Source organism: Diadema setosum, chromosome 4 (assembly GCF_964275005.1).
Source record: "Diadema setosum chromosome 4, eeDiaSeto1, whole genome shotgun sequence".
Lineage (NCBI taxonomy): Eukaryota > Metazoa > Echinodermata > Echinoidea > Diadematoida > Diadematidae > Diadema > Diadema setosum.
The window spans coordinates 31,311,808-31,339,709 of record NC_092688.1 but is presented as its reverse complement, the minus strand read 5'-3'; the positions used below and the strand labels follow the sequence as shown (position 1 = coordinate 31,339,709).

Sequence of the window (27,902 nt, the reverse complement as noted above, 5' to 3'; positions counted from 1 at the left end):
TAGTCGGAGTGAACTTTCTGGAGAGCAATCTTTGAAAGACTGTACTGTGTGTATCAGGGGCTTCAAAATATCCACTATCAAGTGTGTCAGATGTGTGCCTTGAGAGTATGTTAACTAGTTGTGCGGTATAAACAGGCGATTCCCATCATGACAATGTCCTCGGAAATAGCATTTCCTTTTGTTATATTGAAATATGGTTATAATCAAAGTATGTAAAGATAAATAGACACTAATATTGGGACCTGGATTTTTAATTTGTTGTAACAGGATTTTCTTTATAACTGTGTTTGAGATAATGGAGCATTCTGGAATGGTATCCTAGCAGGAGAAAGGCAACAAGTTATCGCGAAGAAGAAATGATCGAGAATATTCTACCAGTTCTAGCAGGCATGAACTATCTGTGTGCAGTGAACCCTTTTTATCATCAGTTTTAAATCACTGTCTCTTTGTGTATATCGTTTTTAGCTCACCAAATCTAGTTCACAGATTTTTCTCCCTTGTTAATTTTTAGCAGCCTTTGTGGAGATCAGCATTATCCACAATTCCCTGCTGTTTGCTCAAAAAGTTAGACGTTACAATGTTTTAACCCATCTCTTAAAAGTAAACTCTTTCATCCTTCAACCACCTACAGTGTATGGTTGCCACCTTAAAAAAAAATGAACTGCTCACTGTGACTTACATAGTGTACATGTATATGTGTGTGTTTTTGGAGGGATGCAGTGTGTGAAACTGAATGTTTATAGTGCCTGGTTCTTATCACCTGTGCTTTACTCTACTCTGCAATTTAGTCTCTGTTAAAAAATTCATGATCAAGCTATGTAGACTAGTATGTAGTGTGATATATGCAGCTTCCTTCGTGTGAGCAGAGGTTTTGCATGGTGCGATACACTCGGGTGCTAAAGGACTACTGTAAAACATGACATATTGGTGGCATGAAATTTTTTGCGAATTGGAGCAGACGGCCTTTTTCGTGGCATTAAATTTTCGCGAAGTGCCACTGGCGTTCAATGCATATAGCGTAGACAAGAATTTTCGCGGACATTTTAATTCTGCGAATCTTGGCGCTCACGAAATTCGCGAAATTAAAATGCACGTGAACATTCCTCGTTTTACAGTTAGTATCAAGTACAGATCGAGACACGCCCGTAAAGCTGTTCACTTTGTCTCAGACATGCTCACCTCTTCCATTTCCCCAAAGACAAATGTTGACTTTACAAAGACAACATATGTCTGAAAAAGAGATTTATGTCAGCAGCTGGACTTATATCACATGTGCTATACAATATGTACAATACAGGCTAAAAGCAACATAGACGGGAATCAGAACTCTTTTATGATCAGAGTTTAAAACTCTTGTCTGGCCTTTGAGAGGGACTGCAATTTGCAAAGAAGAAATTGATTGATTATAAACAAGGATATCCATTAGAGGAAAAAGGTTTTTTAGCACTGGCGTTTTATGAGTCCAAGACGGGAGGGGATGGGGGAGAGACAGAAGAGAGAATTGGTGGGCGCTTTGAGAGTAGATTCCACCGGAGCGACAGGAGGAGGAGGAGGAGGGGGAGAGATGAGGTGGTTTGGAGGTCGTGGGATGTTTTCACGCAAGCCGAGAGAAACTTAATCGCAATGCCGAATTACAATTACGCTGTATGGATTATCATCTGTACACACGACCAAGGAAGGCTTCACAGATTCTGCCGTTTTGCGTTTCACAGTGAAGAGAGGAGGTGCAGCTTCTTTTCGGGTACCCATCAATCACTCCTGAACAGAACTTACAACACCGTACGAGCGGTAAATTTGAATTTGTCTTTTTACTATTCGGCCGGATTCACCAGTAGTAGTAGCGGTAAACTCAAGTAGACTCTAACTCTACTGATGGCAGTATTGCTTCTTGTGTTCATCCAGTTTTTTGTGAAAAAAAAGAAGTTAAAAAGTCTTCCATGAACAAATCTATCGTTCATGCACATTGTATGTAAATCTGATGATACTTAAACCCGGGCTTGTCCTCCTGCAGTCATAATATGGCACAGCTACACAGCTTTTGCAATGCAGTATGTGTATTTGAAGCATGCTGTTTTTTTCTAACGAAGTGATTAAATGGTCACTTTAAAGGTAGGGAATCCCATTTGCATGCCTTAAATGAAGAGTTGTATAAATACAGTGGTATGTTGAAGAGAGTATCATTTTAGAAACTCCCGTAAAGTATTGAAAGTGGAAGGTAACATTTAGTACACTTTTATTGACCATTAGATTTTGAATCGAATTTTTTTCGGGGCTCACCGTAAATTCCAGTACATTACTAGGCTACCTTTGCAGACCCATGCACTGCATGTGTGTCCATCATGTATATTTTGTGAAGAAAGTTCATCAAAACTTACAAACATTTCTATATACATTCTTGCCACACACTCTATATGTTATTACATCAGCTCTTATACTTTTAGATTTGTGTTTATAGATAAAAAATACAGAAGACTGCAACAAAAATGCTTAAGTGTGGCTGACACACAGAACTACTGAGTAGTTGAGTTTTGTGCATTATTCAAATTGTAGATAACTGTTGACTTCCAAATTTCTCAGCAGTGGCCTAAACAAGTCCCCTGAGGTTCATATTTAATGTTTTGCTGCATTTTGGGAGGTCTGTAAAAGGTATCCCCTACCTTTAAACTCCACCCCCAAAACATGATTTGGTGGTCAATCCATACACACAACTGTTTTGTTCCAACTTTCAGGAGAATCGTCACTTCAAAAAACCTCCAGACCGTCATTTGAATTGTGCAAGTCAACTCTTTGATTCCAGTTAGCATACATACGACCAAAGTGTGTCATTAGAATGATGATTCTGGTGATGTATCTCTAGAATTATCATTCAAATGACGCACACTCTGTGCATGTGAAGATGGTCATGGTCATTAAAAAAGGAGGGATATTGGTGTTGGTGGCGGAATCGGAGGAGACAGAAGGATCGGCGAAGCCGATGGAGGAAGGATGAATCTAAAGAGGGAGATAGACATTGGGGGGAAAAACTGTTGTGGGTCTCCGGACCAGGTTTGCCATTATAATCCCTATGGTGACGGCCCGACAGATTGCATTTGGCATGTTTATTTCCAGAATTGAGCGTAATAGAGCAGTGCAGCGGGCCTGCTGACACAAAGACCGAAAAGATGGGCCGCCCTCTCCATCATGTCACCACGTTTACCGGTCCTTCCTCTTTGGCCAACAGGGCTAACATTGAGCAGCTAGAGCACCTCTTTTCCCTCTTGTTCTAAACCAATAAACATTAGAGTCTTCATATGGCAAATCTTTGTGTGAGTACCTTACTATAGAGGAGAAAGAGAGAGAGAGAAAGAGAAAAGGAGAGAGGCAGGAAGAAAGAGGGAGAGAGATAAAGAGCAACAGAAAAAAAGAAATAGTGGTAGAGATAGAAAGAATGAGGAGAGAGAGAGAGATTCAGGAAGCCAGAGTTTGAAGAAAAAAAAAACAAAAATCATCAAACATGTAGTTGTCAGACCGATAAGTTGTGTGACTGCATAGAAATGGGGCTGACACAGATGAAAATATGTCATAATTACGGCTTGATAATGGAAATTAGGTACAGTGTATTTGCATTGCGTATTCATCCTATCAATTTGCTTCCAATAAAGCTGTCCGCATAACACTTTCGTCATCAATTCCGGTGACAAATGTCAACTGTGAGCCAAACGAGATCCTTGCGGTGATAATCCCTCCCCACTGGGGTGAGGATGAATTAGACAGAATTTTGATGAGGGGGATGGGTGCCATAGAAGGAAGTGTATTCACACCATGAGTGCTGAAGATTGGCCTTCTGCAGTGTAATTGTTTTAATCATACAATGGGCCACTCAGCTTTAGGTAGGATTAAAGGGGAATGGAACCTTTCTATACACGTGGATTGAGTGAATGCAGCAATTGGATTATGCTGACACTAGACGACAAGCCTTTTATTCTAGTAGGAACTCAGACGATGTTATGAAGTGCCCTTTAAAGGAGAATGAATCCCACAAAATATATGTTAATTAAGGGAATGCAGCAATATTAATGAAACAGATCAGCAAAGTTTTAGGAAAATCCGACAATTTTTTCAAAATCTATGAATTTTAAAAAAATTTTGAGGAATGTAGGTTACGTCTTGCAAAGAAACATGAATTTCGGTGATACCTTTCTCATCCAGGGATGATGGAATAATAACGATGGGTTGAGCTTCAAGTGGCCAAAGGTTACTGATGATGTGGTGATGATTATTTGTGGATATTGTACTTATTTTACTGGATTAAGAGTTTGCCAGGAGGAATAGTATTCAGGCATCATGTAGTCTGTCCCTGTGTGCATTTCACCTCAATTGAGTGCTAATCTAATCCCAGCGAACATTATCAATTGTCTTTATGTTTCCCCAATGTGCAATGTGCAGTCCTTATTCCTTCTCATGTTTCCCTCTCCTCAGCCTCCAATCTAGTCACCTCTGCCTCAGGACTCCTCTTCCTCTTCCTCTTCCTCTATCTCTTCTTCCTCATCTCCTTCCTCTTCCATCTCTTCCTCTTCCTCTTCTTCTTCCTCTTCCTCCTCTTCTTCCTCTTCTTTGTCTTCCTCATCTTTTTCCTCCTTTACCTCTTCTTCTTCCTCCTCCTCCTCCACCTCCTCCACCTTCTCCTCCACCTTGTCTCCTTCCTCCTCCATCCCCTTTCCTACCTCCTCCTCCTCTCCTACTGTATAAGCTGTTATATTCGCGAACGAGGAGGTCACAGACATTTTCGCGAGATGTTGTTTTCGCGACTTGACACCGATGCTGACGTAAATGCACTATTACCATGGGGCATGGTGACATTTTCGCGTGTTGTTAAATTAGCGATCCAACTGTGATTCGTAAAATTACTCGCGAAAATAACAGCTTATACAGTATATCCTCCACCTTATCCTATTCCATCTCCTCTACATCCTGTTCTTCCTCCTATTCCTCCTCCACCTCCTCTTTCATTTCCTCTACTTCCTCATTTTTCTCTTCTTCCTCCTCCTCCTCCACCTCCTTCCTCCTCTATGCCCTCCTCTTCCTCCTCCCCTCCTCCTCCTCTTCTTGTTCTTGTTCTTGTTCTTCTTCCTCTTCCTCCTCTACCTCCTCCTCTTCTATCTCCTTCTCCTCCACCTCATCTTCCTCTTTTTCCTCCTCTTCCACCTCCTTCTACACCACCCTCTCCTCCTCCTCTTCTTTCTTTTCCTCATCTTCCACCTCCTCCTCCATCTCGTCTTTCTCTAGCTCCTCCTCTACCTCCTCAACCTCCTCCTCCTCCTCCTCACCCTAGCCCTCCTCCCTTCTCCGTTACTGCCAAGAATCTGGACGGGCGCTGTCTGAACGGTGTCTGGAAATTGAATTTGAAGATGAGTAGTCAGACGGGGCTGCGGAGCGTTTGCTGGCAGCCATCTCACGGGATGTCCTACTTCATCGCCGAGGAGAGAGATGGCGGTGTCGGGGAGTGATTTCATCTGGGCTTCACCCCCTCCTTGGGCCTCCCCTCTTCTCTCCAACATGCCATAGTAATGGAGTTTTCCCCCAAGAGTCCCACTTTTTTTTTCTCTCTCTCTCTCCCTCCATTGAATAGTTAAGTTTTTCGTCGGCCACTTAACGCAAATATCAGTCTGTCAGACCGTACTTAAATATGGCACTAAGCGATAAAATGAGCCCTTAATATTTCGTAATTGCAATGAAGATGTGATGATAGTCACAGTTGGGTCATTATAATGACACATACATGCGAGCCTCAAACGCCATTTAAAAGCTGCTTCTTGAAGCAAACTTGGAGATGTGGGCATATGCATGTTACAATGGAAGCAGAGATGCAATCATGGCATCGTCTACATCTGTGATATGGTATCATCTACATCCATTTATTATTATTATTATCTTTTTTTTTTTGGGGGGGGGCAGTAAGGATGAATGCATCGAAAGTGTCATTGTAATGATTCCAGCTGTGTGCATTAACTGTGAACTAGGAAACCATGTCCAATGTGTGTCTGCAGTACTTCCCTTCATTTGTGTGTGTGTTCACTTGTCAGTTTGTTTTAATTTTCTGATGGATGCATGCATTTGTCTCCATAGTTATTGCTTTTCAGACAATACAGCAACATTTTGCTGCATTGTAGCAAAACTGGGACATCACTCGGGTTGTTAATGCGTGTGCCGAGACCATAATGAAATATTGACGTCGTCATGTTTCAAAACTGGAGTACCATTATCAAGCACTTCTGATTGAGAATCTAGGACTGTCATGAATGTCACACAATGCATGGTCTTGATACTGAAATTTGGTCATTTCGTACTCGTGTTTTAAGTAACATGTATGTTATTGTTCACTTAACGCAATATGAAACTGTAAGTTACAGATTCTGTTTGGGAACAGTTGCACTATGGGAGCAGCATACTGTAAACACCAATCATTTCAGGAGGTTTTTGTTTTCACGAAATTCACGAGTCGGTTGCTATTCACGAATTTAGAAATATGTGAAAATATCAACTCTGATCCCGACATGAATGTGACGTACACACATACATTTCTTACATTTCTCCATTCAGTGTTGTGCTCCACAATTGCAAATTTAATGACTTGCGAAATTGTCGGGAAGTCCCGATTCGCAATATATGAAGAGTTTGTTTGCAAAAACCGATAAGTCCATACTTGTCAAATGGAGATATTTGCGATTAAAGGTCAAGAAAAATAAAGAGAATAATAAGAAAATTTTTGCTTCTTTTGACCATAACTTCAAAAATATACCTTTGTATGTAGTGACCAATGTATCATTTAAAAGGTATTATTTTGTACTTTATGACAGAGACCGTACTTCAAAATCTTCAAAAATAGACTTGTCGGTTTTTGCAAACAAACTCTTCATGATATATATATTATATATATATATACTCGCGAAATATATGGCATATACAATATGTCTTGGTATGTGATTCTTATTTTAAAGAGAGTGAGAAAGAGAGATAACGAGGAAGAAAGATAAATACATTATTGTAGGAAGGTAAGCCGGGGGGGGGGGGGGGTGGGGGAAGACAGGTAATGCATAGGTGTAGTGATGAAGCCATTGACACAAGGCCACCAACACAATCTGAGGTGAGCTATGATGAGACTTGCACTTTTCAATCCTTGGGAGAATGTGCCTAATGTCATATAATTATAAAGTCTTCCTTAAAGGAATTGTAAGGGAACAAGGCATGAAACCTGAGCAACACCAGATGAATATTTGTTGAGTTTAATGAATATGATAATATGCAATTCACATGTCCCAAAGGCACTGTGAAAGTTACTGCATGTCCAAAAATTCTTGCATGAAATTTTTTCAAATTTTGCGAGGAGCACGATTTGTAAGAGTATAATGCACCCGAAAGTTTTTAATTTCACAGTCCAGTACATGTAGCTTACTCTTATTCTTTTTCATGGTCGGCAATTCATGAAAGCCACAAAAAAGCTGTTGGCCCCAATTCGCGAAAGATTCGTGCTGCAAATCTTTCTGGTTAATTCAATATGACCGAAACTCGTGTGACTCTCTTTCCTGTTTGGATCTTGTTGTATCTGTCCAGTAGTTTCTTTGTTTTCCCGGAATGCATATCTCCTAAAGAGTGCATTCACACCGTGTACCAATCTCCCTTACTTTGATTTATAATATCAGTTTAAATGTCAAATAAGTAGGAGACTGTATAAAGAGCAGCTGGTCAGATAACTGTAGACATCTCAGGACTAACGTCCAAAAGGAAAATCAAATGCTGAATAGGTCAGCTACATTGTATGATAATATTCAAGCATAATTGTCCCCTTAATAGTTTTGAAGAAAATGTTAAAACCAGTTCATTTTGTAATGATAGCATGCGATTTTAAATTCTATGTCTGTATTTTGTTTGTGTCTTACAAGTCTCAAGCGCATGCTTTGAACTAACTATACACAGCCCAGTCGCCGCTGTACATACGTAGCGCGACAGGGCTGTACCAACGAAGCTCCAAACACGAAGAGGGTCCAACGATCGCATGCGATCGGATTGAATTTTGATACTTTAGATCATTTTTTTGTCACTTCAAACTCATCTGACGAACAAAATGATAATGAGACTTCATATCTATGCTATGAATATTGAAATTTAGATTTAATAACTTACCTAAAATGATGGTTATATGCAGCATGTGTGAACGGTTCACGAACGGTACATCGTCTTTCACGCCAGGCCATTTCCAATATCCGGGAGGTCACATGATCTGAATGCCCTTTTCAAAAGGTCGCGCTGTCGACCGTGCTGCTACACCAACACTCAAGCAGCGCATCGCACGCACGCAAAAGATTTCCGCAGAGATCAAGGCGCCATTTTGAATTCTGCAACGATGAACCCTGACGGTGTTAGGGACTCCGCCAGAAAGTATCATTTTTTGGTTCCACGGACTTATCACGAGGGCTCTCAATGGACTTACGAACCTTCTGTAATACAAGCATGCACTTAAGGTGAGTAACGTTTGGTAACGTGTACATTGTTTATAAAGAACGTATGAATTTTCATAAGTTTTGTAGTTGTGTTGTGGTTCCCCACTTTGTAGGTGCCCGCTCGTTGGTCAGACGCTGTATTCGCGTAGCGTATTAACAGCGTCTGGTTGGGCTAGCTTTGAACGTGAGCTGCAGCATGACGTGATTGTCACCGTAGTCCATCCTTGGTACCCAGTACCAACACATGATACATGAATTCGAACAGCAGGTCAAATTTCACTGCCTATTACTCATCCGAAGATCCTGTATTACGGACATCCAGGAAAATTTTGTATGAATTCTATGGCATCTTACTATGTTTTCATCAGATCAGTCACAAAGAAATGTAGGCGTTCATCATCAGGAAGATGCTGGAATTATTATCTGTGAGCTGTGTAGTCCCACATGTACACAGTTGTGTATGGTTTTTTTTTCTCGTTATTGCATTAATGAGGCAGATGACCTCATTGCAGCTCAGTGTTTCCTTGTAATTGATGGCTTCACTATGCCTTAGATGTACTACGCAATGTACCTGTTGTATGTGAGTGGAAATTGCCAATTTACAAATGAGTGCTATATAATTCCTCAGACTTTAGTTTCTTCACATTTTTTATGATTAACTGCTCAGTGAAATGTGATCTTTCATGATAAAAAGTTTGATAATGCAACATATATTTTACGCTTTCATGATGAGCAATCAGAACCAGATTACTATGTATCTCCATCTTTTCTTTCTCTATTACAACTCCTTACGCCCCCACATCAACCCAACAAAAAAAGAAAAGAAAAAAAAAAGAATGACACACAACGAACACGTCAGCACCAAACCTTTCCCAGTGAGGATCGAGGACTGCTCCCATCCCTCCTTTGATTTTTCCCTCTGCAACCTTGCCTCAAGGGAGAATGTTTCTTCACCCCATCTCTCTTTCCTTGCCTTGCAAACTCGCGACCCTGATATCTGGTGAGAGGATGATTATTACAGCATGAATAATTCAGCACCAGCTCACGAGAGAGACTTTCTGAAAATCCCTCTTTTCATCTTTTCTTTTTCTCTTCATACAGACCACTGTTTTTTTGTTTTTTTGTTTTTTTTACCTGACAGGTTCAGAATCAATTATGTATGTCAAATTTTGACACATTCATTAATTCAGATTAGTTCTTCATTCAATGGATGATGATTGAGAGATGATTTACCGCAAAACTGGGCAGTTTGGGATGATGGTGATTAGCATGTCAAGTTTTTGTTTTCTTCCGAATGGTTTAGCTCTCACTTATTAAAGATTATCAGTGGGGGCGGAATGTCCCCCCAGCTGACCTTTTCAGGATCATGACCACAAAAATGCCAGCAATATTGTGCAGTCGTATCATTGTGATGAAAGGGTTAAATCTCAGAATGGGAATTGCCTCCTCCACAGACCAGATTCTCTTTACAACATAAAGTGCTATTTTGCATCGTGTTGAAGTTGGCTTTGATTAATAAAGTGGAATGGAACAAGGTGCTCGAAGTTCTTTTAAAAAGCAAAAACAAACAAAACAGAAGATATAATTTTCATGATAATATTTGCACCCAAGCCAGTGGTAAAGCTGTGAGTTGATGCCATCATCTCATTTAATCCATATGTGATCCTGACTGATATCTCTTTGTAGTAGAGACATTGGAAGTTTAAAATTTCTTACTTTTTTTTTTTTAAAGAATGTTAAGGATATGATGTAATTGTCTACTATTATTTTTGCTTGATTTTTACTCCATTTGATAATGTCAAGCTGAATATGCAATGATGTTGCACTTGAACTCCCTCTCAGCTCAGGGTACTATCTCTGTAGCTTAGAAGGCTTACCAGTCAATGAAGGCTACTTACCATTCAGATGCCTTGCCCTTTTTGTAATTTGGCTAAGTTGAAGAAAAATTTTACCCCTACTGGATGTAAACGTGTACTAATTTTATTGTATTTAAGTCAAAATTCACTTAATTCGAAGGACTTTCTGTGGTCCCTGTGGTCCCTTTGGAGTTGTGAGGTGAGGTTGACTGTACTTAGCTGTGTACCAAGTGAGAAACTAACCACTGTCATGTCTAGACAGCACCTGCGCCTCTTGTGTTCTGAGAAAAGGGAATGTGATGTGGGAAACTTGTTTTATATCACTTTCACTTTACCCTAAGTGTTAAAGCATGGATATAGATATGATTCCTGTATAACTTCTGGGGCTGTTTTAACTGGGTCACGAATGTGTTGGGGGGGGGGGGAATGAAACCCCATGAGATTAGCAATAGCTGTCAAGTACGGCAATATGCATACAAACTATAATCTAACATTTTCTGTCATTTCTGTCATAATTCAGCACAGGTGAAAGGTCAATAATTCCTGGATGAGAACTGTACTGAGGATGTGTACTGATGCCGTATACCACAAAGTGACTTGAATTATCCTGATGTTGACAGGAGGAAATGTGTTTTAACTCAAGGGAAATTTAGATTTATGATTGCTATCTAGTTCCCAGTTTCCGAGAGAAAATTTTCATGTAAATAAAAATCAGAATGTGTAAGGTGTATTCTTATGGGAAATGCGATTTACTCAAATGTTCTTGATTCTAAATATCATATCCCAAATTATGAATAGAACACTCAGTTTGGAACATCTGCATGTCTCTGTCATCATGTCTTTTCAGCCCAGTATCTGAATCTGGGATGTCTGTAGAATTCATCAAGTCTATGTTCTGGTTTCTTGAGTGATGATGACTTTGGCAGACACCACAATGTCACCAGTGGGACTCCCCATGAACAACTTGATCAATGTTTTCGGTGTTATGGCAGAATCGGGGCGATGGGGGGGGGGGGGCCACAATTTTGCTGCCAGTGATGATATACCACATAGTGTCATGAGCAGATGTGTATGTGTGTGTGTGTGTGTGTTTGCTGTGGCTGGGGAGAAGGGAAGTGGAGGAGAAAAACAGAGCTGTATTGAATGCATTTGTGTGCATTGGGGTGAATAATTGATCATGACTTTGGATGTGCGTGTCTACCTCTCTGCTCTCTGTAGCTGTGCAGTAATAGATCATCAGCTGACGGAAATCACAGGAGTGATGCTGAATGGGTTCTCTTCTCTCTGCCAGATCGTTTCTTGGCGGGTAAAACAGACAATAGCATCATGCAAACTTCCTTTCAGGCTATGGTGGTATTGTTTGATGCTGTAATCTTATCATGTCTACCCTTCCCCCTCCCTCCCTCCCTCCCTCCCTTCCTTTATAATCTTTTCTCTTTATCCTCTCCTACCCTCCCCTTAAACTCTCTGTATCTTCCTTTACCATCTCCTCCCTTATCTTCCCCTTACCTCCCTTTATCCTTCCTTCCCGTATCATCCTCTCTCCTTATTCTCCCCTTCCCCTCCCCTTAAACTCCCCTTTCCCTCCCTTTACCCTCTCTTCTCTTTACCTCTCCTCCCTTACCCTCCCTTCCCTTACCCTCCCCTCACCTCCCTTATCCTCCTTTCCCTTACCCTCCCTACCCTTACCCTCCCCTCCTTTACCCTCCCCTTACGCTCTTATTGCCCTCCGTGTACCTTCCCTTAACCTCCCCTTACCCTCCCCTTATCCTCCCTTCCCTTACCCTCCCTCCCTTACCCTCCCCTCCTTTACCCTCCCTCCCTTACCTCCCCTCCTTTGCCCTCCTATCCCTTTATCCTCCCCTTACTTACAATCCCATTGCCCTCCGTGTACCTTCCCCTTACCTTCCCCTTACCCTTCCCTCCATTACCCTCCTCTGCCCTAATCCTCCCCTTACCCTCCTTGTGCCTTCCCCTTACTCTCCCCTCCCCTCCCCATACCCTGTCTATACTTTCCCCTCTTCTTGGACCCTTGCTCTCCCTTTACTCCCCCTCGCCTACCCACCCCTTAAGTCTCGTCTGTTTTCATATCATACGGTAGCAAAGGATATGTGCTGCCTGTTTGCTGTCAAACCTGTGCCACTAGAAAGTAAACAAAAACATCCAAAGAAATATTCACCTGCTCTGTAGCCTACAACTGTATGTACATTATTGTGGGTGTGGAATTGGGTTTTAGACTTACAAAGGTGTTAAATGTTGTTGCTGTTGTGTTAGAGGCACATCATTCAGATATACATGAATATTTGCGCCTTCATCTACATGATATCATTATTTTACATGTAATTAATTTCTGAAAAAAATAAGCTTAAATTACAGCAGTATCCTAGTCTTCTTTCAGACTGCACAATTTTGTTGTTGGTAATCATGCTTCCAAAAAGCATTTCTATTTTGGGTTAGGGACTGTGCAGACACGGAAATTAATCTCCTTGTCGACGTCATTCTGCAATTAACCTTCCTTTAGAACACTCTGTCTTGCAATTTCCATGGCATGTCAATGAAAACATGCAGCCCTTTTGGTTGGCATGTTTACAAGAGTGGGAACATACTTGCCAGTGCCATACATGTGTACGTACATCCCAAGAGTACATGATTTGGCAGCCAGAAGTGCATGCAGGTCTTGTTAAAGCTCAGCCTCTTCCAGTTTGTTTCTGAAATCAAACCTTTAGACATTTATGTAAACGTGTGCCCAGAATTGAGCAAAACTCGATCAGAAAACACCACCGGACCACAAATTGGCCAAATGTAATTTGAGGATGTGTTCAGGAGAAACTTGATTCACGTTTGCTTTCAGGCGCACAAAATAACGCAATTAACATGAAACATGTTTCTATACATGTTCACAAAATGAGTTCTTTGGCCGGTGTGAACAGGGGGACGTGTTGCACAAGAGTACAGAATTGAACAGATTGTCCTCTGGTATCGGTGTGAATATATTCGTAATTCTAACCCAAGTCATTTGGCGAAACTTGCACTTTGCCTGATGTGCATGTGTGTACCAGTAAAACTTTGAGGGGTTCAGTTTTTGTTGAAGAATTTAAGAACAATAGGGAAAAGATAAGGAGAAAGATTATTTAAAGGGAAAGAACTAGTACATTAAAAATAATAAGGTGCACCCTATGTAGTATATTGGACCTTGATTTGATTGATGGAGTGTACGAGAAGTGAACATAGAGCCATGCGATGAGTAATACCCAGGCAATTTTCCAAACGCAGAGCCCAGAAAATGTATTTGTTTCTCACCCCCCCCCCCTCCATTCTGTTTCTTTCTCTTTCTGTTTGCATGAATGTTCCATCTCGCCGAGAAATTTATGTAGCAGCATCTTAAGGCAAAATGCTCTGTGTTTCATGTTTTCCCAATTGAAAAGCAACGTGAGCGAGTAAGTTGCCCCAAAGATGCTGAGCCCTTGCCTCAGTCGCCAAGGAATCGTCATCCCCCTCCCCCTCCCCAGCCCCACCCTCCACCTTGCATTTGGAAAGAGTGTCTCTATAGTCAGGCGAGGGAGTGCTTTCCCTCTTATTTGTTCGCCAGGTAACCGAGGCGAATACATCAACATTGCCTCCCTTAAAATGCATGCATGTCTGTCTGTCTGTGGCGTACGTGTGATAGAGAACCAGCCCTCCTCGCCTCGCATCTCACCAATTCTCTTATCCCGTCAACATTTGCTTTCTCCTCGTTCCAGACTTCCTCTTTTTCACCGACCTCTCTTCCTCTTCTTAATACCTTCTATTCCTTCCTCCCCTTTTGTTTTTTTATCTTTTTGTTTTTGTATTTTTCTGTTTGCCACCCAATGCCATTTGTGGCCAGTTCTCTTATTTTATTTGTATCATATGCCGTAGAATAGGGGTATTTGCTCTCCATCTTCAATTTCATCCCCAGCGTGGTCTCCATATCTTTGTCACTTTAAGAGCTGCTAGAGGTGTTATCTTTGCATCTTGCCTTTACTGTCTCTTTGTGTCTTTTGTTGCCTTAATAACTATCAAAGAAAGAAAAAAAAAAGAAACCCACACACAAGTTGGTTAAATATCCATATGAAGGCAAAATTGTCTGCGTGATTGTACAATGATAAACCTTGAGGGATGTTTTGTCTAGAGGTTAAAGGTCACAGTATCACAGTATTCATGTCACGAGACAAAATTTCAGGCTGTGAGCAACTACTACTCAAAACACTTGCTAAAATTTAGTCCAACCTGGCACAGGGAATTTGTAAGAGAGGGGAAGGTACTTTGATAGATTGAAGAGTTTCGTCGAAAAACGGTCCAACTCCATTTTTGTAAAGTCGAGATGTTTGCTATGAAAGCTGCTCAGAGATAAAGATAATGACAAATGAAAAATTCTGGATGGTTTTAATCATGACTTCAAGAATGTTCCTTGTTAGGTTACAAGTGAGATATCACTGGAAATGCTTTGTTTCATCCTATCTGATGATGGAATCACTTTAAAATGCTTGAAAATGGTACTTAAACCCATTTTGCATTGAAACTATTCATTTGTAAACATTGGGGGGGGGGGGGAGACACAGAAAGAGGAGAAAGAAAAGAGACCTAGAGAAAAGAGAGAGAGAGAGAGAAAGATGAGGAAATACAGAGAAAGAAAACAAAAACAAAGAGTGACATGAGAAAAAAGATGACTGTGTGTGACTTGAGTAATGGTATGGAGAGGGTTAACCCAGGAAACACCATCTGCAAACATTGAACACACATACCAATGTGCACTAGACAGCTGAATATTCCTTTGCGTCCTTCTGTGCTGTGCCTGTCTATATTTAGTCACCGGTCGTCTCATATCGCCACTTGTTCAAGGTTTAATCTACTTAAGATATGAATATACTTCTAATGACCAGTGGTACTTGCAGCTATGTCCATCCACCCCCCTGTAACAGTCATTACCAGGTATATTGTGAGTATGTGTGTGTGTGTGTGTGTGTGTGTGTGTGTGTGTGTCAGAGTCATCAGAAGGCAAAGAATGTGTTTATTGTTAGCAATACAGCATGCTAGCATAAGGGCATCATATATCCTGCATGATTTTTCCATGAAATGAAGGAGAAACTGATTATCATGATAGAGAGAAGCCTGCATTGTACCCAAAGAAAGGATTGAAAGTGTTACAACTGTAAGGAAAATAAAAATATCCCTGTATTGTGTACCAAACTTGTAAATAAAAGATTTCCTGTCGTTATGATTTCATTACAAGTGCACTTTTGTGGAAATCACAATCACTTTTAAGCGTGTTTTTACTTTGATGCACGGTAGGGAATGAGACGGTAATTTGAGCTTATAATGGTGAACTCATTAAAGTCTTCCCCCATTACAAAGTTGGCATGGATGGTATAAATTTTCTCCCCTGTCAACAGTGCATGACCTTGGGAGTGTGGGTGTGAATCCAGGAAGTGAGGCTGTATCACTCTAGCAGATATGAAGGAGGGGGGGGGGGGGGGTGAATGATTCTCAGATTAAATATATTCATGGGTGTACAGGGAGATTAAGTATTAAAAGCAGCCAGAATGATATTGAGGTCATGCTGTCGTGTTGATTCTTTGCAGTGCAAGTAGTGACGTAAGTTGTTGACAGAATTTCTCTTTTATGTGTCATGCCATGTTATACTTGACTTTAGTGGCACATTATAGCAAAGCTCATTTGCTTCTTGAATTTTCCTTGGTATCCTCCACCGAGGAGGGTATAGTTTTGGTGGTGGTGTTTGTTTATACCCGCTGGCACTTTTTTTTTTTCTTGAAAATTTATGAGCGGATCTTGATGAAAGTTTCAGGTTAGATCTGCTGTGGTTGAAGAAACAGGTGGTGGGTTTTTCCTGGTTTCCAGATCTGGATCTATATCTAAGATTTTTTTTCAAAAGGATGCATGCGCAGTTCTATGGCCAACATGTACTAAAGTGATCCTGTGACTTTGCCAGAGGTTTACACTCTTTTTGAGGACTTCCAGTTTTGTTTTTAATGAAAACAAATGTAAAGAGGTTTGAGGACTGTATTTAAACCTGTAACCAAAACTAAATGAAGGGATCATCAATCTAGCCTGGGAGAAGGTCAGAGAAGTACTTTACTGGTTGCACTTCTCCATGACTTCACAAGTAGTTAAATTCGCGATCGTGGAGTACTATACTGAACGGAGAAATGTATACAGGCACGTGTGCGTCACATTCGTATTGGGATCAGAGTCAATATTTTCGTGTGTCTTTAATGTTACGAATAGTGGCTGATTCGCGAAATTCGCAAAAATAAAAACCTTGTGAAATATTTGACATATACAGTATTAAGAGCATGTAAAATGTTTGAGGTGTGCATGGTGCACAAAGGGGAATTCCAGAACAGTTCAAAGTTAGGCTGAATTTTAAGAAAGACTTGGCTCTTAGATAGCAAACTATATGGTGTGTTTGAATGAAAACACAAATGTGCACGCTCGTTTTCTCAACTACTGTAAAGCCAGAAATATTCTCAGCATGAAATTTTTGTGAGTTGGAACCAATAGCATTTTTCGCAGGATGAAGTTTTCACGAATTGCCACTGGCATTGATTCAATGCATAGTATAGACAAGAACTTTTGCGGGCATTCTAATTTGCCAAATCTTGGCTCCTCGCAAAATTTGCAAAAATTTGTGCATGCAAAAATTTCTGGTTTTGCAGTAGTTATTCTTAAATTTGATACTTAAGCATTTCAACCACACATGCTCAGTTATTCTTCAAAATCCATTTGGTGTATACCTATAAAACATTAAACTAAACAAACACAAACAAATTGTTTGGATATATGCAAAAACATGCAGAATAATATAAAATTTGTATTTGCAATTCAGAAAAATGATGAAAGTTTGATGGAAATATAATCCTGTTCGCATATATGTTTTGTTGTTTGTTTGTTTGTTCAATTTTTTTTTTTGCCGAAGTCGGAATGAGGCTTGTACGGCGGTGCTGGCCTATTGCCAGCAGCCATGGTAATTGAAAACTTCATATGCCTAGCTCAGTCTCATAGACACTGAGACACTGTACATGCACACACACACACACACACACACACACACACACACACACACACACACACACACACACACACACACACACACACACACACACACACACACACACACACACAAACACAGACACAGACATGCACAGACACACATGTGCACTTTGGATGTAGCATCTAGCAGCTGATCCTAGTGAGCTGTGTTGCTGAGTCACTAAGTCTGGACCAGGGTTCGCCATGTATATAGATTAGGCGGTGCGTCATACATGAAATGATTCATTGATCGGACACTGTTAGCATCACGCGCATTCTCCGCTGATTAAATGTAATGAGAGCGATTGAAAAGCGCCACCGTACCCCCTTTGCAAGCTATGCCAACACCGTTGTGTAAGATGATAATTGGATAATGTGTGTACACGTCAAAAATTGGATGTAACCTACTTTTGATGCGGTCATATACAATGCAAATCTGTCATGAATTGCATTTATTCCCAGTGAGTAATTTTAGCCATCTACCCTAGTCAGTTTATAGCACAAAAGCAGCTAATATCTGATTTTGTGCATTCTTTTGCTATTCCCTTTTCAAGTTATGGTATCTTCTAGGCTTCTCAATATGCATCTTTGCTTTACAACCGATCGTATTGTAATTATACTAAATTTTGACATATTTTTAGAATGTGTACATGAATCTTTTTATTAGGGTTAGTTTTTAATATTTTTTCCTTTGAAAATGAAAATTTAAAACATATACTAAGCATTTTTATGATTTATGAATACAATTTATTCTTTTAAGTGTAATTTTATTAATCATCTTTTGAAAATGAAAATTCAGTAAATGAAGTGACATGAAAAAAACCCCCCTAAAGCATTTTGTTCATGTATAATAGATACAATTGACAATTTACAATGTAATTGATATTGACAAGAACTGTTTCCTGGAAAGTAAGCAAAACTTCAAAATGTCCTAACTTCCTTATTTTTCATCCAATTTTAGTCAAATTTTTACCATTAAACTCATAAGATTTTACTCTTTTTATCAGACTAACTTAGATTTGGAGTGGATTTCCCCTTTAACTTTTTTTAAATTCAGTGAGCCATTGTTTTTTTTTGTAAAGGCAGTGAGCCAATTTGATTGACAATCCTCACAATGATGTGGCGATGAGGATCATTCCTCGTGGCTTTTAGCGGGATTGGAGCACAAGGAAGGTGGGGAACATTCTCCCCATCTGTTTGTAAACTCGGGCCTCAGATGTCACAATCTGTTTAGGACGGACTCCCTTTGGCCCGGGCAGGCTTTGCCCAGCAATATTTGGACATCAAGGCCATGGGGGATTTGGGCATTAGGAGATCTCGCTGTCCATGCACGGCACCAAATGTCATGTGGTTTGAAGGGATTGAGTGAAGACGATGCTGCCAGCTGTCCATAAGACACAACACGCATCACATACTCTGCACAGTATGAGAGTTTTGTCATGTTGAATTTGATCTGATTAATTTCCATAGATCTATGAAATGGGAAGTGGTATTTACACTGCTCTATTTTTGCACAATTTTTTAAAAGTAAGTATGGTATACTTCAAAAGTTTATATATTCAGCTTCATGTACTCTCACTGCTGTAAAAGTGGAAATTTTTGACCAGAAACCAGCTTGAAAGTAAAAACACACAAATAATTTTGCATGTCATATGTTGCACTAATAAATATATCTTGATTCTGCGGAATTAAAAACATGCAAATTCATCATACCCAGCCAAGGGCGAAAAACTACTCGTTTGAAAAATAACCACTTTTGTAGTATTTGCCAGCTATTTGAGATGAAGATAGAGATGTGTGGGTCATAGCATATAGCTGTGCTCCTCCCCATAAAGCATAGTATTTAGGTGCATCAGCAATAAAAGTCTTGATTTTTACATTATTTTGAGCCCTAAGGATATGAGATATGTATACTATGTCTTGTTTTTTTCCCCTACATGTACAAGCTCAAGGATTGAATGGATGTATTGATGGTTTCATTAAAACTGTTCACCGCCTCATATTCATGCTTTCGGGTGCAATGGAGAGTGGGGGGGGGGGGGAGGGTGGGGGAGGGGGAGAAGGGGAGAGATGCATTTCTAGTAATGGCAGGAAATTTGAGCAGTGCTATAATGTTTCACCCTAGATGCCCTGTACCACGAGAATAAATGCATCATAATACACGTCTGGGAGAAGTCGGGCATCGGTCTCCTGATTTATGCTGCACTTTCCTTGATGAGGCAGAATTTGGTGACATCTAATTAGACCCGGGGAAAGACATAGTGCACCCCATTATTCCTCACACTGTGAATTATGTCGTTCAGTGCTATTTATATATGATGCATCCCACATTCATTCAATCCTCCCTTTCTTAGTTTGTCTTCTCTGAACCCCTTAGGATATGAATTGATTATGACAGTGTTATACGTTCCTGGTCAAAATATGGAGTTAGAAGTAATCTTATTACCTCTTTCTTGCCCCATGGATATAGGAAGAGGAAGTTTTTTAATAGCTGTTTTGGCATAATAATTAGAGCATCTCACATTGACTGTCATATGTTACTTTGAAGTTGTTTACATATAGTGAACAGTCGTTTGACTTATTACTGGCATAAAGTTTAAGCCAAACTTTCTGGAAGAGGTAAGTCAAGAGCTTTTTCATTGTGCTAAAAAAGTGAAAATATGTATTTTTAAAAATATATTCTTTATATCATCCATGCATGATGGCATAAAGTATTGTAGTCTTCTCATCCAGTAATGGTGCATCAAAACTTGAAAAATTCATAACTTTCGAATGGATTGACTGTTTTTCCTCCAACTTTGCTGATCTGTTCTACTAAAATTGCTGTATTCCATCCATTTAATTATGATATTTAGGTTTCAATCCTCTTTAACCCTTTAGTAGCCCCTGACCTGTATGTGGCCACCCCTCTGAATCTCCCACAACTGTTCTTAAATGTGTGCATACTGTGGGGTTCAGTGAGTTAAATTATCTGTACCAGTGCCTGATATGTATCTCCTTGGCTTCATCTTACTGTGGCAATTTATTCTCTACAGGTCTCACTGCAGACAATTTATTGAGATAGGGTGTTTAGAAGGGGGTGGGGGTGGGGGGGGGGGGGACAGCTGAGTGATAGAAACTGTTCCAGCTGTTAGGATGACGATGATTCCATGCCTCCGCAGTGTAGGAGTTAGTCGGTTTGACACTCCAGCGCTAGATCACGTAGCAATTAATTTGTAATGAACAGATGGCTGTGTGTAAAACAAATCTCTCATTATTCTTTCTCTCTCTCTCTCTCTCTTGCTCTCTGCAGGTTACCTCTGCGACCCAGACGCCAACATCTTCAGTATAGACTTCACGAGATTCAAGATCAGAGACATGGAGACTGGGACCATTTTATTTGAGATTGCAAAGCCCCCGCCATCAGGTAAATCCTTTTAGCAGAGTGGGAAGGGAGCAGCCTTGTATTGTGTTGAAGACTGGTGCCATATGACCTGTGCTATTGGTCTTTCAGACTTTTTTATTCTCCTTAGATTATTTCTTTCTGATTGTAGTCTTGCTGCTCCAGACTACGACATGTCAGATCAGAGTTACATCGTGCCAGCCTTGTTCTGTTGGTGTTCACAGTGTGACACCGACTTTTTGTTGACTTTGACCCTGTTGACAGAGGCTGACCTGAGGATTCCATAAACATCGAAAGTAGTTCAAGTAAAATTAGTGAATATGTTTTCATTAGAATGTGACCGATTGTACCAGCACAGTAGCTGAATAAAGTCACTGATGGTGAAGTGTAGAAACTGCCAAGTAAGCTTATGTGACTGAAAGATGAGATATTGAAACATGCTAAAACACATTCTCAATCACCCCATGGCGTGTGAACAGCCAATCTATGGCACACGTCACCCCCCTCCCCCAAAAAAGCACAAACAAACCAGTAAACAAACAAACAAACCTCTAAACAAGGGCTGCTTCTCTCTAAAGTGGTTGGTGTAATTATGCAGTTTATTTGATGAATCTCACTCATATTCCACTGTGATATATGCATAGGTCAGAAGTCCCTAGCACAGCATAATATATACACCATATATTTAGCAAGCCTAAATTTTCGCGAATAGGGACTTCCCGACGATTTCGTGTGTGGTTAAATTCGCGAATGTGGAGTATTGTACTAAACGAAGAAATGTATTTGTGTGCGTCACATTCTTATCGGGATCATTATTTTTGTGTGTCTTTGATTTCACGAATAGCACCTGACTTGCAAAATTCGCATAAAAAAACACAAACAAACCTCGCAAAATATTTGGCATACACGGTAACCACATATTGTCATATTTTTGCTTAGCAATCAAACAGTTCATTATAATTATATACATTTAATAACAGTCATTGCTTCGATTTCTCACTGTCACCAGCCATTTGCATGAGAGTTAACCTCTAGACGTGGCCTCTTGCCTCTTTCCTGTCGTGGCTGGTGGTGTAGATTGACAGTGCCATCTTACGGGACAATCAATTTCTGTAATTGGATAATATTCTCAATCAATTCATGCATCTGATGCAGTGCAGTGACAATGCATTTAATAGGGAGTGTTCTCAAATATTAATTACCCTATGCCATTGTATTTCATAAACAATTATGCACCCTGAATTCCCTATTATCAGATTATGTCGCAAGTCTAAAAATTTGTGGTAAGCTTATCAATGGAAATGCATGGGTTTCGCTGAGGGAAATATCACGCATCATTTTTTTTTTTTTGTGCCAGTGTTACAAATTGCTTTGGCAAAATTCATGAAAAATTGAGCCCCCACAAAATAGATGATGTTTATTGTTATGTATTAGCCTGGATACCTGTGTAGACCTATTTGGCTTACATGTATGTCGTCATAACTGGGAGGATTCAAAAATAAGAAGAAAAGGTAATTTAAAGGATTATGCAGTGAGTCGGGTACATTGCTATGTCAGTGCAGAGATTAATTATTGTTTGCATACTGAAGCCCTCAGTTATATGACTGAATTAATTTAAAGACATTAACATAAAAAAAGCACCCAAATCAAACAGGTTTATACATGTCACCAATATCTACGCACATTTTATCACAGTGTGTAATAACTTTTGCAAATGATTTTTTAAGTCATCAAAAAAGTTTCCTTCCAGAAATGCTGACCCCTTTTTCCTTACAGTACTAAGTTGGAAATTGGCAATATATAATATGTGAATGAGCACATGGCTATGTGAATACAACCCATATGCCTACAAAAATGTATTAGTGGTAGATATTGCAGATATTACATACTACTTATATTATGCATATTATGTATATTACAGATCAATATGCATAAAAGTTTCAATATCTCTCAAGTTCGGGTGGATTTGAGTTTCGAGGGCGCATCAGTCACAGCTGCAGAACCCAGAGTCTTGAATGTTTTAATTTGAAATGTCTGTCAGTTCCTGGAATGTAATGAAGCTCTATACCCCGACACCACCCCCCCCCCCACCCACCACCACCACCACCTCACCCTTTCATGGGCTGTGTCCCTGTTTTCAAGCACTTTGATATATCTCATCTGTGTCGGTAAAGGTGAAATCTCTTACAGCTCTCTTGGATTTGCATGTCATCAATAAAACTCATGAATTGGAACTGTCTCTAGCTGCCTTCTCTATTACCTGGCAATGAATAGAAGGGGGTATTTATCTACTCTGGAGGCTCATCACGGCATTACCAAAGATTTTTCACCCACTTGCTCAAATCAAATGGCCATTGAAACTAGGGCATAATACTCTTATAACATACACATGTCTTTCATAATTTTTAGTGAAGATTCTAGTTGCCCAGGGCTAGTAGGCCAGTGGATTTTTAGCACCCTGTGAATCTATAGTATACAAATAATATACATCAATGAGGGCATTAGTAAAAATTACCCACATAAGGTACCTTTGGAACAGTCTGACATGTTTGGAACAGTCTGACATGCCTGAGGCTATAGTTGAGAGTGTTCGGACTGTTTCAAAGGTACCAAGTGTGGGTAACTATGCTAATGCCCAATCAAAATGATGTGTATTATTTGTTTTATAAAATGATGAAGCAGATCCTTGTCATGTGATAAAATTGTGTGGCAGCCCATTTTTGTGAGTAAACATAGTGATGAAATCTCACCCGGTCACCATGCATCACTACACAAAAGCTTATTTCCAGTGATTCAGATGCAGAACTATGTCTTTATTAGCGTGCATTGAAGTCCTAAATATGCCTGCAAACGTGCTATTTTTGCAGTGTAGAAAGCCTCAGAATTTTTCAAAGGTTATGTTGTTGGTTTTTTTTTGAGGGGGGGGGGGGGGGATGGAGGATTGCCAGTTTCAATGTTGCTGGGTTAAGTCATGAGAAAATCTTTGTAGCTTGTGTTCAACAATTCAAAAAACAGAATTTCATGGTACTTTGTCCACAGTGCGTGCAGTGCCAACAGATGCTTGCCAATATGCGCGTATGAATCATATTCTTCCATTGTGTAGTGATAGTTGGCTTCCCTCACAAGTCAATGAATGGGGGCATCAGTAGAATCAGGTTCGGTGTTCATTACCATTTTCCAGATCGAAATTTTGCTGTGATGCAACCTCAGTTTTATGCACATTTCAATGATTAAAGAGAACACGCAGAATTCATGGAAAATTTTAGTATGACGACCCATTTTCATTGTAATGTTCTCTGAATATTTCACCAACCTCTACATTTAGAGACATTTAATATCAAACTCTTAATGTTTTTGTTTTGTTTTCAAAGTTGATTGCCGTTTCTATTTATGTCCAAGATCAGTTTTTGCTCAGCTAGTGGAAGGTAAAAATAGTCACACAGCGTAAGAGAGCACAAGTTAAGAAACCACTCTGGTGGATTACAATCTAGAGGATGTCAGGGTCATGTTTCATTAAGCACCGATACAGACCACAATTGCGACTGCCATGGTAACAGCGAAAGCATAACACAGATATATTCTGTTATTTTAGTCGTAGTTGTGGCAACTGCAATTCGTTCAATGGACGGTAATCGTGAGTATCTTTGTGTGACGCTGGGCCCCCACGATGTGACCGGGCGATATGTTTGCATCAGTGAAATGCAAGTGTGCGTTGAGTGGGCTGATTTGACGTCAGCATGAGCAGCGGTTTGCTGCATTTGATCGCACTGATAAAGCCACTATTAAATATGTATCGATGTCTGGCCTCATGTTGCAGTTTATGATGCATAATGTGATCTCACATTGCATTTCTCCTAACTCTTGTTCTCGCGACAGAAAACGATGATGACGTGGAGCCCGAGCCAGAGGACGTCGACCCCAACGCGGGCCGCTTCGTTCGCTACCAATTCACGCCACAGTTCCTGAAACTGAAGACTATCGGAGCAACGTATGTCTATCTGTCTATCCGTTTGTTTGTTTGTCTGTCTATCTCTGTCTTTTTCCCTCTCTCTCTTTTTTTTTTTTTTTTGAGAATTCTCTTCTCCTGTACTTGCTGGTCAGTCTCTCTGTTTTCTTTTATCTGTCAATATGGAAGGGATTGGCCTTTGGATATATATAGATACTTGACAAACCAAAATTCTTAGAAGACATTGAAAACCAGTCACAGGAGGAGAAAAGCAAACAGGTAAAAAGAGAGAGAAAATAAATCATATACAGTATTTTGAATTGTTTTGGGCCAAAAAAAAATACTTCAGGTATTGTGGAAAATACTGCTTTTCCCAAATGTATTAGTACACTCAGGAAAGGTAAAAATGCTGTTTTTTTCCACCAAAAATGCACCTTTCAACCCTTGGAATACTGCAGTGTTGTTTACAGGGTTGGCATCCCTGTGCTCTATAGATTTATTCCCTATCCCAGAAACATTCTCATGTACATGGGAATAATGTTAAAATTCATGTCCTCAGTCATGCACGACATTTGTCAACATAATTAGGATGTATCAATGGAAAGTGAGAGAGTTCCCCTTTCTGCACCACTAACACTGCGCTTTCCATAGCTGACAATTATGAAACAGTAGCCCTCCAAATTTGGATTACTTTTTTTTTTTTGATACACACTGTAATTATATTCATATCTTGTTTGGCTATCTATTCATTTGTTTGTTTGTTTGTTTGTTTGTTTGTTGCCATTTGAGTTCAGGCATGTGTCAGTAGATGAGTTGTGCCTGTCCCAACATTAAATTCAATCATTTCTTCATTGTATGGTTGCAAGACCACATGCACTGTGTCCATCCATGCTGTGTGTCCACTGTTAAAAATATTTGTGGAAAATTCCTCCTTCTCCTTCTTTTACAGGGTAGAGTTTGTGGTCGGTGACAAGCCAATCAGCAACTTCAGAATGATTGAGAGGCATTACTTCCGGGACCGGCTGCTCAAGAGCTTCGACTTCAACTTTGGCTTCATCATTCCCGAGAGCAAGAACACGTGCGAGCATATATACGAGTTTCCTCAGCTAACAACAGACGAAGGTGAGCTGTTTGCAACACTGCCCTCTTGTGTTCGTATAAAACAAATACTGTAAAAACAGAGATCTTTGCATGCATGGGACTTTTGCGCATTTTGCGGGGGGCCGAGATTCGCGAAAGGTTAAGTGTACGTTAAGTTTCTGTATACACAGTGCGTGTTAATGTAGTAGAATACGCATAGACTTTTCATGGTTGGCAATTTGCTGAAATTTCTTGCCACAAAAAAAGACTGTTGGCTCCAATTCGTGAAAGTTTCATTCCGTGAGTGATTGTTGGTTTTACACTAGACTATGATTTACTACCAGTCTTCTAATTTTTTTCCTTCTTCTTCTTCTGGTAGTCCTGCGTCCTTCAGACTTGAAGATTATTACAGGCAATTATGAAATTCTTTTCAAATTCTTTTTCTTTTTAAGGGAAGGAATATTTTTTTGGCTGTTCACATTTTTGTTTTCTATTTCAGTAATAGCAGTTATTCTCTCCCCCAGTCTATGTTTTTCTCAGTAAGGGACTGTAGTTAAGCTGGTATTTTGGACTGTCGATGCTTTCGAGAGTGAATTGCAGCTGTCCAGAGGTTGGCCTATCAAAATACTGAACTAAAGTAATTGCCAAAGAAATGTATTATTCCTCCTCATATCAAACAATTGATGTGCTGTACCATTTGGTTTGCTGCAGATTCGAGGTTGGTACTTACACGTACTTGTTGGTCCCACATATTCAATATCATGTATCTCGTTATGAAAGGGATGACCATAATCATAGGATTTATGCTTTCACGATTGTCACAAAGTGTGAATGACAACTAACAAAATTGCATAGATATTGCATATGATCAATATTCCACTTCGTGTATGCAAGTTACTCCCCTTTCTGATGGGTCAGATTTTGTTGTCAACCTAGTGGTTTCAGTGAATCTCATATCTAATGTCTCCTCTTCCTCTGTAAATTGCCTTCACTCACAGTGCATGAGATGGTTGACAACCCCTTTGAGACCAAGTCGGACAGCTTCTACTTCGTGGACAACAGGCTCATCATGCACAACAAGGCCGACTACGCCTACAATGGGGGCATCGGGGCCATGTGATCGGCCGCTGAGCGGTGTACGGCGGCGCACTCCTCCCACTGTAGACTGTACATGTAGGAGGGAGGACGTGGGGGGATGTTTAGTCATGTGAGATGGGATCACCAGTCTTCTGTCCTGGTAGACACCTCTGTGTGTGTATGTATGTATGTGAGGATGTGTGTATGTATGTGTGTATGTGAGTATGTGTGTGTGTGTGTGTTTGTGTGTGTGTGTGTGTGTGTGTGTGTGTCTATGTCTATGTCACTTGCTAACAGGCTGGTGTCCAGACTCGGAAATGGTTTGTGGGGTAAGGAAGGGGTGGGGGGAGTGGGAGCAATATGTTTGCATTAGGCTGTTAGTCACCACGCAACCATCACTTTGTCTCCTCTTCTCTTACTCGTTAACTTAAGTACTGGTGTCCACATTTCTTCGGTCAGTGAGCATTTTAGTAGCAAGTGAGAGAGATCCCACTGTGAAATTGGGATGCACAATGACAGAGAACTGAGTACTATGTTCGTACTGAGCAGCAATTTTAATGTTGTTTCTTTGTCTCCGTGTCAATAAATGATTGTTTTGATGTTGGCACGTGATTTTTATTGGACATGGAATGTGGCATGGTATAGTACAGTGTACTGTTAATGTGTTCAATGTCACATTTATTTTGAGGTTTTTTTTCTTGCTTCTAATGGTATGGTAACTAAGAAATATCCCATAATCCTGTCTTGCACACAAGTCCATTCCTATCCAGACGGAATGCAGATTGTGTTCAATCAGGTGTAGCTAAGTCAGGCAAGTCATGGGGAAAACTTTCGACAAGGCTGGAGGCAGGCAAGGGATTAACTTCTGACAGAATTATGTATCGAAAACAATCAGAATTGATTAAAACAGTCAGCATTTTTAACGTAATTTGTCAGCACAGTCAACTGGATGAATTCCCCTTCTTATGAATGAAAATGTCACTCTGGGTAAGAGCATCATTTTGGTATTACTAGAG

The 27,902-nt window shown here is 40.1% G+C and overlaps 1 protein-coding gene across 2 annotated transcripts in view; it reads left to right on the top strand.

Annotated features, from left to right (window-relative positions):
• LOC140227132 (protein unc-119 homolog B-like) overlaps nucleotides 1-27,059 on the top strand; it is a 56,488-nt gene extending 29,429 nt beyond the window's left edge. Inside the window, exons 2-5 of one of the 2 annotated variants that reach the window (XM_072307564.1) lie at nucleotides 20,694-20,807; nucleotides 24,660-24,771; nucleotides 25,679-25,851; nucleotides 26,808-27,059. In XM_072307564.1, the coding sequence (XP_072163665.1) occupies nucleotides 20,694-20,807; nucleotides 24,660-24,771; nucleotides 25,679-25,851; nucleotides 26,808-26,929 (521 nt within the window). In that variant the 3' untranslated portion in view covers nucleotides 26,930-27,059. The remainder of the gene's footprint in view (nucleotides 1-20,693; nucleotides 20,808-24,659; nucleotides 24,772-25,678; nucleotides 25,852-26,807) is intronic. The other variant, XM_072307565.1, reaches the window with a different exon arrangement.
• Nucleotides 27,060-27,902: the final 843 nt, after the last annotated feature.